This window comes from Pyxicephalus adspersus, chromosome 4, assembly GCF_032062135.1.
Source record: "Pyxicephalus adspersus chromosome 4, UCB_Pads_2.0, whole genome shotgun sequence".
Classification (NCBI taxonomy): Eukaryota; Metazoa; Chordata; class Amphibia; order Anura; family Pyxicephalidae; genus Pyxicephalus; species Pyxicephalus adspersus.
Window position 1 is genome coordinate 40,563,470 of NC_092861.1, and position 13,751 is coordinate 40,577,220.

General features: G+C 36.6%; 1 protein-coding gene across 7 annotated transcripts in view; it reads right to left on the reverse strand.

Moving 5' to 3' along the window:
* DOCK10 (dedicator of cytokinesis 10) overlaps positions 1–13,751 on the reverse strand; it is a 164,388-nt gene that overhangs the window by 125,863 nt on the left and 24,774 nt on the right. For 2 of the 7 annotated variants that reach the window (XM_072407931.1, XM_072407929.1), the window contains exon 1: positions 4,481–4,703. The exons of 1 other annotated variant lie outside the window; for it this stretch is intronic. In XM_072407931.1, coding sequence (XP_072264032.1) covers positions 4,481–4,642 — 162 coding nt within the window. In that variant the 5' untranslated portion in view covers positions 4,643–4,703. Of the gene's footprint in view, positions 1–4,480; positions 4,704–13,751 lie in introns of those variants that run through there. 4 more of the 7 variants (XM_072407925.1, XM_072407930.1, XM_072407924.1 and 1 more) reach the window with 2 other exon arrangements.

A 13,751-nucleotide genomic window follows, 5' to 3' on the forward strand; every position in this document is an offset into this window, starting at 1 on the left:
GGGTTTGTTCTTAAGTTGAATTTGTATGTAAGTCAGAACAGGTTCATTATTTTAGTAAATGCAATTAGGACAGATGTTTGTCCCAACATACTATTTATTTTTACATTTCTGTGCACGCACAACATGGTGTCAGTTACTGTATAAAATCCTCACTGTGAGTTAATCACAAACAAAGCAAAAAAAAAAAAAAAACTTTATGGAGCCTAGACATTCATTATCTTCTGGAGCAAGCTGTGCTTTGATATGCAAAAAGAAACAACTGCTGAGTTTGTCTTGGTCATTAAAAAGTTACAAAGTTTGCAGAACAGCTCAGCCTTTAAGATCACCCACAACCTCAGCTGTGTTTACCAAAAGACTTCTTCTGCAAGTCATGCAAACTGTCCCCTCCCACCCCATGAAGCCTCCGTCCTGAGCGAGCAGGGAAGTCTTATCTAGGAGTATGCGTATGTCAGATGTCCTTAACTCGGGGACTACCTGTAGTTGTACGTTGGTCCACCTCTTCCTCCAATCCAATTGGCCACCAAATGTAATGAGTGGCCTCACCAGTCAAAAGGAAAACAAGTGTGCTAGGGAATGGGGATCATATTGCAATTATTGTTTTTTGCATATTAAGTTATTGAGGCTTGGGATGCCAGTGAGTTTTGTAGGTAATCCATGTACACATCACTAGATTATTTTGACCAGGTTAGAATAAGTCCATAGGTATGCATATATATACATGAAGACAGCTAGTACTGAACTGAGCAGTTTATTTAGTGTCAGTTGTGCTACAGCGAGTGAAATATTTATCAATACACTCTTCATTAATATTTTATGACAGGAGATGGGTACCACATGCTTCAGGGCTACACACCTGAAAAAAGTGTCCCTTCAAAATGCCTTCCATGGCAATCATGGACAGAACCACACTAGTTCTCAGATTCATAATCTCTTCTTGTTTCCTCTCCATTTCTCCTATAACAGGATATTTCTAGGACATCACTAGGTTTAGCAGCGCTCCACCTGTGTCCCTCAAGTTTATCATAGACAGGACATTTCCAAGACACCACTTTTTCTGCACTCCACTATGTCCGCTGCAGTTCATAAAGTTCAGGACATATCTGGGAAACAAGGCATTAGTGCCTCTCAAGTTGTGAACATCATTTAACCACAGACATTTCTTCAAAGGCTTGTAGCTAAGAAGCCAACAATTTCCATTAAAGAAAGTCTTTAGCTCCGGTCTACTGTGTTCTGATGTTCACCTTCTTGCATTAGCATGTGCCTACCACTTTTGCTTGCAACTGCTTGTATACCCATCAGACTGTAACTTTTATGGTGCACATGGAGTTCACACAACTGCCAGTAGCTGAGCAATATTTACTCCAATGTTCTTTTTCAGTTGGTTCAAATATTGGGTACCTCCAACTTTAGTACCATTGCTCAGGTCACTGCTGAACTATACCAAACCAAGCATTCTTTTTAGCTCACTAATACCTAGAAAAATTTGTCTATCACAGAAAGCGCAGACTGCATAAACAAATCCCCTACAAGAAAAGAACAATATTACTCTCTAACATATATACATTATAAATGCAAAAAGATATAACTAAATTAAATTACAGTTACCACTGTCAGGGTTAAATTGCAAGTAAGAATATCTCTTGCGACCTCCCATGAATATCATAAATAAGAAATGAAATATTGATAAAATGATCATATTAACCTATATAATTCATGTTATACCAATTCCCAGACTTATGCAAATGTACATAGGTACTAAAAGACTACTGTGAGAACATATTTTAGGAAAGAGTAACTATAAAATAATTTCTGTACCATATTTCTATGTATAACGCATACAGTGAGTGCTCCCTCTAGTGGCTATTTATATTTTCTTGCACCCTCTCACTAAAGTGCTAAGACAAGTTCCTAACCTTACAGTGATTATATTGCTTTTTGGTCTGTCATACTAGATTTTCATTTAGAGAGATTAATTGATTTGTAGGACCAATACGCGTCACTACAAAGCCTAAAGCAACGCATGGATAATAGAAAAATATGGCTGCCCCCATCATGCACAATGTACACATGAAAAAAACATTAAACTTTCACACACACACATATTATTACAAATCCTAAATCTTTTTTCTTTACAGAAAACATTTCTGTTGAGAACACTTTTGCCATTGATTATTTTCCAGGATGACAATCTTAATGCTCTTTAAAAAAACACACATACACACGATGACCTAGTTTAAAGAACTATTTTTAATTTTTTTTCCTGCATTTCTAAATGCCCCTCTAGCTAAATCCCTCTAGTTGCTGTTTCTTATTTTTTTGAATGGCCTGATATCTCAACCTGGAAAAATGCCACCCTCTGTCTAAGCTTACTGCCACCCATACCATGTATGCTGGGGTATTAGAAAGGCGCCGCATTGTATTATTATAATTATTACAGATTTTTTTTATAGCGCCAACATATTACGCAGTGCTTTACAAAGTCCATAGTCATGTCACTAGCTGTACCTGAAAGGGGCTGACAATCTAATGCATAGGAGAGATGTGTGGAAAGTGATAAATAATTCTAAAATTCGGATTGGATATAATAGTTTATGCATTGCAGATCAGGTGTGCTTAGGCTTGATCTGCGGCCTCAGGTCACATGATTCTGTACGATTTTGATTTCTAGGAATTACAGACAGCAGTACATACAGCCATTGAAAACTTGACTTTTAATAGGCTGAGACTAAATTGCAATCGGAAAATAAGCATATTTAGGAACAACAATATATTGCATTATTCTATACATAAGATGCATATAAAGCACAACTCCCTTAGGGGTCTATTTATAAAGCAACATTTCCTTGTGGAATATCTGTTACTGCCATTGACACACATGGACCCGGAAGATTCTCCACCAGAAAAAGCTACCTGTGAACAATGTAAATGTTGTCAAAGCCTCATGTATCTCAGTCACTTCAAATTTAAAAAAAAAATGATTAAAGTGGATAAAAGTTCATTGTTTTTCTTGTTTTTGCTGGTATCCATTAAGAAATATTTTTCTTCACCTCCTGTTGGGTAGAAATAACAGGAAGTGAGAACAAATCTATTAAATACAAAATATACCTTGTTGTCACTAGAACAAATGTCCTCATTGGATGATTATCTCTCTTTCCTGTCCCAAAAGCAATTCAAAATTTGGAATTTTCAATCTTTTTCAGTGCCAGTGACATTGGTCATTAGAAAAAAAAAAAAAAACGGTGAATCTCCCCAGCTAGGACAATGAAAAATTGACAAAGCTACTAACCTTTATCTAACTAATCCAAAAAATTCAATACACTTAACTTTTACATATATAAAGTTACCCTTCATTTCTTTATGCTACAGATATGTCCTATTTACTGGCGCTTTAATTTGTTGCTGGAAAGAAAAATGCTAAATAGCGATATGAATGGAGCATTCAAATGTAACAACCAGCGACAGATCGTTAAAATATGAAATCCTGATTGGTTTCCATGGGTAAATACATTTTTCTTCATTGAAAAGATCTATTAATCTGAGGTATTCGGCTTGGAATAAGTTCTGTAGACCTAAGCAGCATATTGTGGTCCTGGGACTCGGAGAAGCAGCTTAGCCAGTGTTTGGTAAACAGTAGCCTGCAGGCCAATAACAACATACATTCTGCTACTGGTCCTCTACTTTATTCCAGGTTCTTTCATTCACTTTATACAAAGTATACAAATTGTAATTAATAGGGTACAACAAGTAAATGTGTATAATAACCACTATATGCAGAATATTCCAATGACTTTTTATTCTTCAGCACTAGTAAATGCCAGAAGCCACTATGCTTATAAATATTCACCATACAGCTCTCTTTTACAGTAAAACAAACATTTGCATTGGTTTCCACATTGATTTATTGTCTTTAAAATATCATAAATTACAGAATATTACTTCTTAACTTCTCAGTGTTCTAAATCACCAGCTATTATAAAAAAATGACATCCATAACAAGAGTATAATAACAAAACAAAATATCTAAATACATAACGCTAAAGAAAAAACATCTCACATAAAAGCTTTTATGTGTCCAATCAAGCGTAGTATGAGTGCATGAAGTATCAGATAACCATAAAATGAGTTGCCAGGTCAAAAGACAGAAAACCAATACATCAAACCTCCATCACATCACTGCTGTCATTCTGTTGATGCCAGAACTACAAGCATCCATTCTTACAGATAAATCTCTAAACAAGATCATACAAATAGCATTGGAAAGTCAGTCCATGCATCTGCACACTGATATATACTGAGGTTAGGTAATGAAAATAAATCAGAACTATAAAAAGAGTATTAAAATATAAATGTTTATATTACTTATTTTATATTTATTTAAATAATGCAATTAAATGACGGAAAGCGTAATCAGATTATGTGCATGCTAATATGAATAAATGCAGAATAATCCTTGGCTGCAGTTTGCTAAGGCATACTGTACCATTATGATCAGAGTTCTGGGTCTGCTTATTTCATCCACATCATCCTGTAGCACAATCTCATGTGACAGATCCTCCTGTCGTATGGTGCAAATATGGGGACAGCTCCTCTGTACCACAGACCGAAAGGCTTGGAGCAGAACAATGCTGGCAGCACAGCCCATATCTGCATCCTGAAGCCCACAAAATAACTTCTATGTTGATGCTATGTTTGTACAACAGTGGCTCCTTGTCCCTGAAAGCAGCCTACACTGCAGCTGTAGCCAGACAGCTCTCCAATCACTTCTTGCTGCCCTGATCATCTGATCACAACTAAATAGCTTGGATGCAGCTAGAGGAAAAGACTTCATCTACTGTAACTCTACACTTGCACAGACATTAGGGCATAAAACCATCTCCAAATAATTCTTGAATCAAGAGAAGACTAAGGTTTCCTGTTTTCCTATTTCCACAGAGCAAGGAAGAACTGCTTTTCCATGCTGTTTTTATTAGATTCATATGTTGAAAAAGTGCATTTTCATGTTGGAGTAATAATAGCAAGAAATAGTCAGATCTTCCAAACTGTAATAATGAACAGCAAATATGTATTCTCTATGTAATGTTCTTAGGGAAATGGACAATTTATTTCTTACTGTACAACCAACATAATACATTACTGAACATCATGAAGAAATTAAGTAAAAAATATATTACAATCAGAAAGAAAACTTTTTTACACTGCATCTCATATTATCATTTTTTTTTAAAGACCCAGATACTGATAGGGGACATGGAACATATATGGTGGTCTTGGCTGGTGGCACAAAAGTTCTAGAGAAAGGTATTCAAGCTTGTCACCCTGGTGGTCCAAACTTCTCTTTCCCCTTAGCCTGGAAGGCACCCTCTTGAGCAAAATTGATATACCATTGCCAAAATGCATGAGGAAATTTTGTAAGTATCTGCTTCTAGCGGGTAGAATCACATTGGCCCGGGCTTGGAAGTCCTCATCAATACCAATGGCCTCATTACCGGTGACATTAAATTGGATAGTGGTGAATTATAAGCTCCATGTACTATTAAAGATACCCCACATGCCTTTGAACTCACCTGGGACCCATGGGTTGCACATTGTTCCTTGGCTCTGTCTCCTTCCTGATGTGGACACTCTTTCCCTGCACACACCTTACCTATTATTTAGCATTACTACAGAGACTGCCTTGAGTTTTTGAGACATATTTATTTGCTGTTAATTCAAGAAATACTCTATAAACCTGATGTGTTCTTTATGTTCAAACAACACCTGTATTTTGTTGTTCGCATTCAGTTGTTGTGTACAATTCACAATTCCTATTTTATTGAATAAACATCTTTTGGCACAAAAGTTCTAGAGAAAGTTATTCAAGCTTGTCACCCTGGTGGTCCAAACTTCTCTTTCTGGCTAAGGGGAATCACACTGGCCCGGGCTTGGAAGTCCTCATCAATACCAATGGCCCCATCACCGGTGACATTACATTGGATAATGCCTTTGAACTCACCTGGGACCCATGGGTCGCACATTGTTCCTCGGCTCTGTCTCTTTCCTGATGTGGACACTCTTTCCCTGCGCCCCCCCACACACCTTACCTTATATACCCTTACCTATTACCTTATTTAGCAATGCTACAGAGACTGCCTTGATTTTTGAAGATATGTTTATTTGCTGTTAATTCAAGAAATACCCTGATGTGTTCTTTATGTTCAAACAACACCTGTATTTTTTTGTTCGCATTCAGTTGTGTACAATGCACATTTGCTATTTTATTGAATAAACATCTTTTGAAATAAAAGACCCAGATAGTATATAGAATGTAAAACAGGTAAACAAATATTTGTACATGGATACAAGAAGGGCAACATAATTGCATTGTGTGTAATGGATAGCTGTGTCCACAATCAAAACATGCAGATTGATATCGCAGGCTTCTAATGTAGCTGGCTACCCAAGCTTCTCCAGAGAATTACTTAATCTGCCAAACACATGTACAGGAACAAGCAAGGCACAAATATCGTTCTTTGCATTACATATTTATTGCAGAATCTGTAACTTGACCAGCGATAATCATTACATGGATAGAGAACTCAGAACAGCATTGCTGTCACTGAAAAGTCTTGTTTCATCTGTGTGTTTAGTAAAAGGTATCACTTTGCAAACACTTTTTTGCAAACTTATATCTGCTAATGCTATGCATATATTGTTTTAAATAAAATACAAAAAAAAACATTAAAACATATTTTTCATATTATATCACTTGGTAGACCTTGTTGTGTGCAAACACAGCACTACCTCTATTTAGTAGTAGAACCATTACATTTTAGAGTTTTGCCATATAACCAGATGTGAGACTTAATAGTAATAACAGAATTCTATCAGAATAATTTTTCATTAAACGATAGTCTTCCAAACCAGCCAAAAGTGCAAATCCTGTGTCTGCGGGGTCCAGTATGACAGCCCTGATTAGGCATTCCAAAGGGAAAAGAAAGAAGAAACTTGCTTGATCAATGTTGCGTGTCCAACACTGGATCTGCCTGTATAGGGCTCAGGTTCCCCCTCCATTAAAAACCTCATTATATTCTATAGCAATGTATAGAAAACCCAGAATGGGGTTACTCCTTACAGTGGTCTACATTGAAGTCACCAAGTTACTTAGTTCGACTGAGAAAAGACGACACAACCTTTAATCCACACATACATTTCTGTGAATGAATGATGTGAGGGAGATGCTTTCTACTGCACATGTGTACCTTACATTGATATGGCCACCGGAGAGCATTTTCTACTCTCGATTGCTCTCTACCCTGCATGTACTGCCCAAGGATTTTCCTGCACTTTCTCGCTGAGGCCTTTCTGCAAATTCACATCAATTTGGAGTCCTAAGGTAAAGTATTACACAAAGTCTTCAAAATAAACATGGTCACCTCAGAACAGAATTTTCCCGAAGGAATAGACTAGAAGACTGATATATCCTGCGCTGGAATTGGAGAACAGAATAAATTGGGTTTCATGAAAAAAGTTAAATTGTTTTTGCTATTAAACTTGAGGAGGGATTACTCCAGAACGCCTGCAGCTACAGCTAGTGAGGAGTTTTATATCAGATTTAATGCATGTTACCTGATGCAACGATGTCCCTTTAAAATACTAGGTATGTGTATATTATCCTTCATTGTAAATGTAACATTGCATTGTCTCTCAGTTATCCTTTAGAGCAGATAATCTCACTTTCAGTTTCTTGAGTAGACAGAGGTAAACCTGCCCCCCTCTCTTGTGTAATTACATAGAGTGACATACTTCTTAGGTAAACCATGTTAGAACAGGGTCCAAATTTAACTAAAACTACAACTACCCTATCTAAAAAGATTCTCTATACCATTCTGGCAAATTGTACCTTTTATAATCCATTACACTCCATGGCCACTGCAGGTATTTTTTCTAAAATACCTGCTCTCCGTGTCATATGCCATGTTTCCTGTCTCATAGTGATGTCGGACAGAATCACAATGTGCCTTGGAAGAAATGCATTGCACACATACAAAAGTGTCAGGCCCTGCTACGGGGCATACTGGAAAGTAATGTATACAGCTGTAGCACCAATGGTGAGGCTTTCTAGTGCTATCACTAGAGAGCCACCTAAGAGGTAAACGTTTTTAGCAAGTTAAATACAAAAATACAGAATACTGAACACACGTATTGTGAATGTACAGGTTGATTTGTGTAAACTGTCTAGTCTGCATCCTAGTGAACATCTTGTGACCTCCTTCCCACACTTGTTCCAGTGGAAGTGACCTGATAACAAGAAAGTTGTGGTTGTTATGCCCTGACAGGCCGTGGGAAAGAAAGCAGCTTTTTTTTTTTTTTTTTTTACAGTATAATGTAACAATGCTAGCAATGGGCATGTAATAATTTGATGGGTTATGATCAATGTTTAACTTCTAACTCCAGATATCATAGAATTAGGTGCTGTAGTGTTGTAGTGTTGCTGTTTTGGACCATTGTACACATCTAATATATATATGTACTAAATTTTAATTGTGTTGTTCTCAGACCCACAAATGCTTCAGCCACAAATAAAACAGAATCTGTTTTTTTTATCTAATTTGGACCTTATTGTGACAGGATACTCCAATAGCAAGAAGCTGTAAAAATAAAAGATTGTCACCCTCCTGGCAAATGTATTCTGCTTGATTCATATAAATTATATAATCTACTAAAACAAGAGAATATGGTAATAGGAGGTTTACTACTTGCCATTTGACCTTGAAGACTGCCATCCTGTAATAGGCTCTCTTCTATTTATTCTATAGTGGATTAACGTACTAGTATCCTTCTTTACAAAGTGAGCAGCACAGAGCACCTCTAGATATTGCATTTTTTGGCATTACTGGCAATATTTTTAAGCTGTATGTGTTTTTTATTTGGAATCACGCTTATGATTCATCGTTGTCAATTCTGACTCTTTCTAGGAAATATCTTTGGGTGGGTGCATATTTTCATTTTGTATGTAAATCAAGCCTAATGCAAATCATAACTACTCATTGATTCACATAGTCATTGACACTTTCACTTATGGTGAAGCTCCATTTGAATCTCTTTGGTAGTAAGGACAGATTCCACCAAGGAAGCTAAACAGGAAACCATTAAAGTTGTTTTCCCAGGCACAGTTTATTTTATAAATGAAATGAAACAAAGTTTCCAGCTTTACCAGTTTGTAATGGCCCCCCATTAAATTACACCTGCAGAGTTCTGGGACCAAACCCACTTGGTAGACCCATCTGCATGATTCTCATGATGTGCTTAGTTGTCTGTAAAGGAGACATTCTTGCCACCACTGTAAGGGGTGCATTCTTTCCACTGCACACCTATTTAACCCATTAACACCCAATGAAATTGTTTTAGCAGTGGTTCCCCATAGCTTGAAATTTTAAAGGTTCCTCAGGGATAAAAAGGCTGCTTTAGTGGGGGTAAGGAAGATTTAGGGGGAATATAGTTGTGGAAAAACATTTACATCTGTGAAAAATGTCAGTCATTAATTACATTAAAATCTAGTTGATCACAATATTATCTTTAATATGACCAGGAGCAGCATGACCAGCAAGGTTTTCAGCCAATAAAACAGCCATCAAATTTAATATGACCACATTTCCCACTTTGCCAATGTGTATGATTAAAAGTCTAAAGTCCCAAAAATGCTTAAATGTTTAAATGCCATTATATAAGACTGTTATGTTGCTTAAATATAATATCTGACCTTCCAGCAACCTTTAATATGTTTTTTTTTTCCTGGAAGGACAAAGAACACAAATATCGTTGCCTGGCGATTCAAATGAGAACCTGATGATGTCTAATTAATTGTAAATATGTAACAATATCCAGTGAAATAAGAAGTAGATGTACATAATAACTAATCCAGTAACCACAAGTAATGGCTGATAAGATGCCTAATAGTCTCAGCATCCAACATGGTCTTCAGTGTAAGGCCCCAATATTTCTCCATTAGTGCTTGATTGCATTATTGCCAACACTAATGGCCAAAATAAATCCAATAAAGCATCCATGTCAAATAGGTACAGGCCATGAAATAAAATATATATAGTGATAATAATTTGTTCTGCAGTAAGTTAAAACAAGTATAGTATACCATACAATCCTAAACCCCACTGTTTCTAACTCATGTTTTGCTAGGTATATTTTTTATTATATATATATATATATATATATATATATATATATATATTAACAGTGTGTCTTGCAAAAATCACATCCGTTAGAAAAAGTAAAAGGAAACACATTTATATTAGCTATAGATAAATTAAACGGGGCTGAATTATAAGCAGTAAGAGAGAAGAAAGACCTCTCTTTATGAATGGATATCAGGAGAAACATCTGAAGCTTTGTTTGAAATACTGCGGAACAACAGATGTGCAAGACCGATGTTCTGCTATCACTACAATTTATTATAGCTTTAGGTGTTTTAAATATTTTAAAACACCCTTGGATCCTTCATATCTTTAGTAATAACTACTGTCTTCTCATTTGGTAGCTAATCGCAAGGATGTGCATCCAATGGGATGCTGGATGAAGTGCTGAGCCACAGACGTAAACAAGGCTGTTGTTACTGTGTACCTAAACTTTAGACTAGTTGTGGCAAGTAATAGGAGAGCAGAAAAGTAAATTTAAAGTAAGCAGGGAATACTTGAACATCAAAAAACGGTTTTAAACCCTACTCTGGCAGGCCAGATAAATAAATGACAGCAACCCCCCCCCCCTATATAGAAGTTGTACTAATCATTTACACTGGTGTTCTTGTGTACTCTCCTCATGTAATGATGTAGGCTGGCCAACATCATTATATACAATGCTGGACCAGTGGTGTACGCTGGTTCTGCATTGTATATAATGACATAATTGGGGGGTGGCCACATGTGACTGGAGCAATAGCTTTGTGGGCCTATTTGTCCAGTGGGGAAGAGGCCTGCATGATATAGCGCAAGTTAAATTCTTTATTAGTGCCCCCATACTAAACAAGCTATATATCCTTTATAAGCAGGAGGAGGAGGAGGCTGTTACTGTTTATTCTTGAGGCCTGGGCTAAAGTTATAGTGAATTCAGTTGGGTGACCAAATACAGTAATCTTGGGGTCCAAAATAATACAGATATCACAAAAATAACACAAAAGTAGGGGGAACACAAAAGCCTAATTACTTAACAAATGTAATACAATGGAACCATTGAAAGAGCAGATAATTACATAAATCCAATATGACATTGTAAACAATTGATGGGATCATTAGCTTGACTCTAGGAAAGGCAGAAGGCATCATATTCCAGAAGAGAGACAACACAATAGGTAGGTACAACTAATCGACAACAGGGAGGACAGGGAACAGGGCGTAGGTAGGGAGCTAAAGGATATGAGCTGGAAATGCATTCCAGGGGAAGATACATTATACAAACAATATACAAGAGAGAGATAGCTGATTGCCGATACAGTGAATTCACTGCTGCACTCTCTGAGTTCATGTATTCTAGTGAGTTTTTATTAACATGAACCTGTGCTTTGTTGTTGCTACCTGTGCTGTCAATCACCAATAAAAGGACACTGTCAGGAAAGAGTCCTAATCCCTTTTGTAAACTCCAACCTGATCCACCTGTAGATTACACAGGGAGAGTCCTGTGTAATTATTATTAATAATATTATTAATAATAAACAGGATTAATATAGCGCCAACATATTACGCAGTGCTGTACATTAAATGGGGGTTGCAAATGACAGACATATACAGACTGTGATACAAGAAGAACCTAAGTTCCCAGTACACAAGCTCCACTCACATGAACTATTGTGTATATTTTTTAAAACATAAAAGGATGTAAAATGTAATACCTTCAAATAAAAGGTAAGACACACACAGTCAACACAAGCAGCTCCAATAGTTCTGCTGATGCCAGCTGCAGCTGTTTTGTTCTGTTTAATCCTTTACATCAGTATAATTGTTGCACTCCCACACTGCACAGCCAGCTTATGTGACTCAAGAAATCTACTTCTGACATGTATGGTCAGAGATAAGCAAGACTGACCTACTAAAAGGAAGCTTGGGGGCCCATTTACTTTTATCATTAGAAGTGAACCATGCACAATAGACACTTAGAGGTTAACATAGAATCACAGATTGTTGGCTAGCAAGCCATTTGTGAAGAAGATACATGGATGTGCAAAAATTACATGCTGGCTGTGAAATAACATCAAGATCCAATGAATTATCGGTAGATAATAACATATCACTAAGAATACCTTCCTGCCTTAACACAAAACTCCTTGATGCCTTTTCTTTGTTCTGCAGAGGGATACAGTTAACTGTATTAACTAATCATTGCAATGTATTACATTGTTAGCTCTTTATATACAGAACAGCTTTTAGATGAAGATTTTAAGGGTCTAAATCCAACAGTGTCTTTTTCATGTGTCAGATTGGGATGAATCAGAGTACATTTTCAGACAAACAATAAATTAGTATATATACTTTGAATTGGAGTGAAAAAAGGACACAGGCAATATTAGTAGATACTCAGGAGAAGGATGAATTGACTATCTTTTTAGTAATCTCATATGTAAGGTTGATGTTGACTACACAGTGGCATGCATCATAACCATCATTGATCCATTACTTTTCAAAAAGAAGATATAAAACAAACTTAACTACCCCTATAGTCACTCAGAAGTCATTAAAGTATTCCTCAGGTCACTAAAGATAGTCATAGTCAACTTTATTTTTACCACATATTTTTCAAAAGTTGTAGGTTCTTATTTGGGGCTTATATCATCCTTATCAGATAATATCAATCTAAATCAGATCACTGAAATTTCACATAACATTCATACATTACCTTATTAAAGAATTTGAAAAAGTAATACCTGATGATCCTGCCATAAGGGTACTTATTTTGTTACTTACTGTTATAGGACGACCATCTCCAAAAATGTGCTTCAACATTGTAACACTATCACATGAGCCCCTGGTGAAGACCACATGAGATTGTGCCAACATACTTAACGTATGTAGGCATGAACCACCATTTTATCTATCTGGCAGTAGTGCAGCTGACCCTGAATGAGTGGAACAAGTCTGGGGAGTTAAGCAGTTTTACTCTTCTACCTGACCAGAACAGTCATCAGTTATCCTCAATTAACATTTAATAAACTCCTACAAACAGCTTTAATCAAAACAAGGTGCCAACAGGGGAAACTTTCCATTGTGGAAACATCTGTCCCTGTTCAGGGAGGAATTTACCTAACTTTGGAGTGCACTCCTGTTGCTTCCTGTAAACTCTTTAGGGCAGAAAGTGAGGGGAATTTTACCCATTTGGGACATAGACAACAAGAAATAAATAGCTGGGTTTGAACCCTTCTTAGAAAAAAAAAGTTCTACATATGGCTCTACATATTCCTTACTATTTTAATGCTGCTCAATCATTTTGTGTTGGGTACCGGTTGTTGCAATACTGCAGGGATTCACAAACTATTACACTTACCAATCACTCAGTAAAGTCCAATTTTTTTTCTTTTTTTAGTTCTGTTACTTACACTGTACAAAAGTGATGCACATCTATATACACATCACTAAAGTAGACTCAAAAGTATTAGTGGATTGGGGTGAACACACAAAAGCCATTGGATACATGCAACTATTTTGTTAGTTGCTGTCACATATGTAATTCTGAATAATGCCTATGGGCCAATCAATAAGCTTGCAGCTTCCACT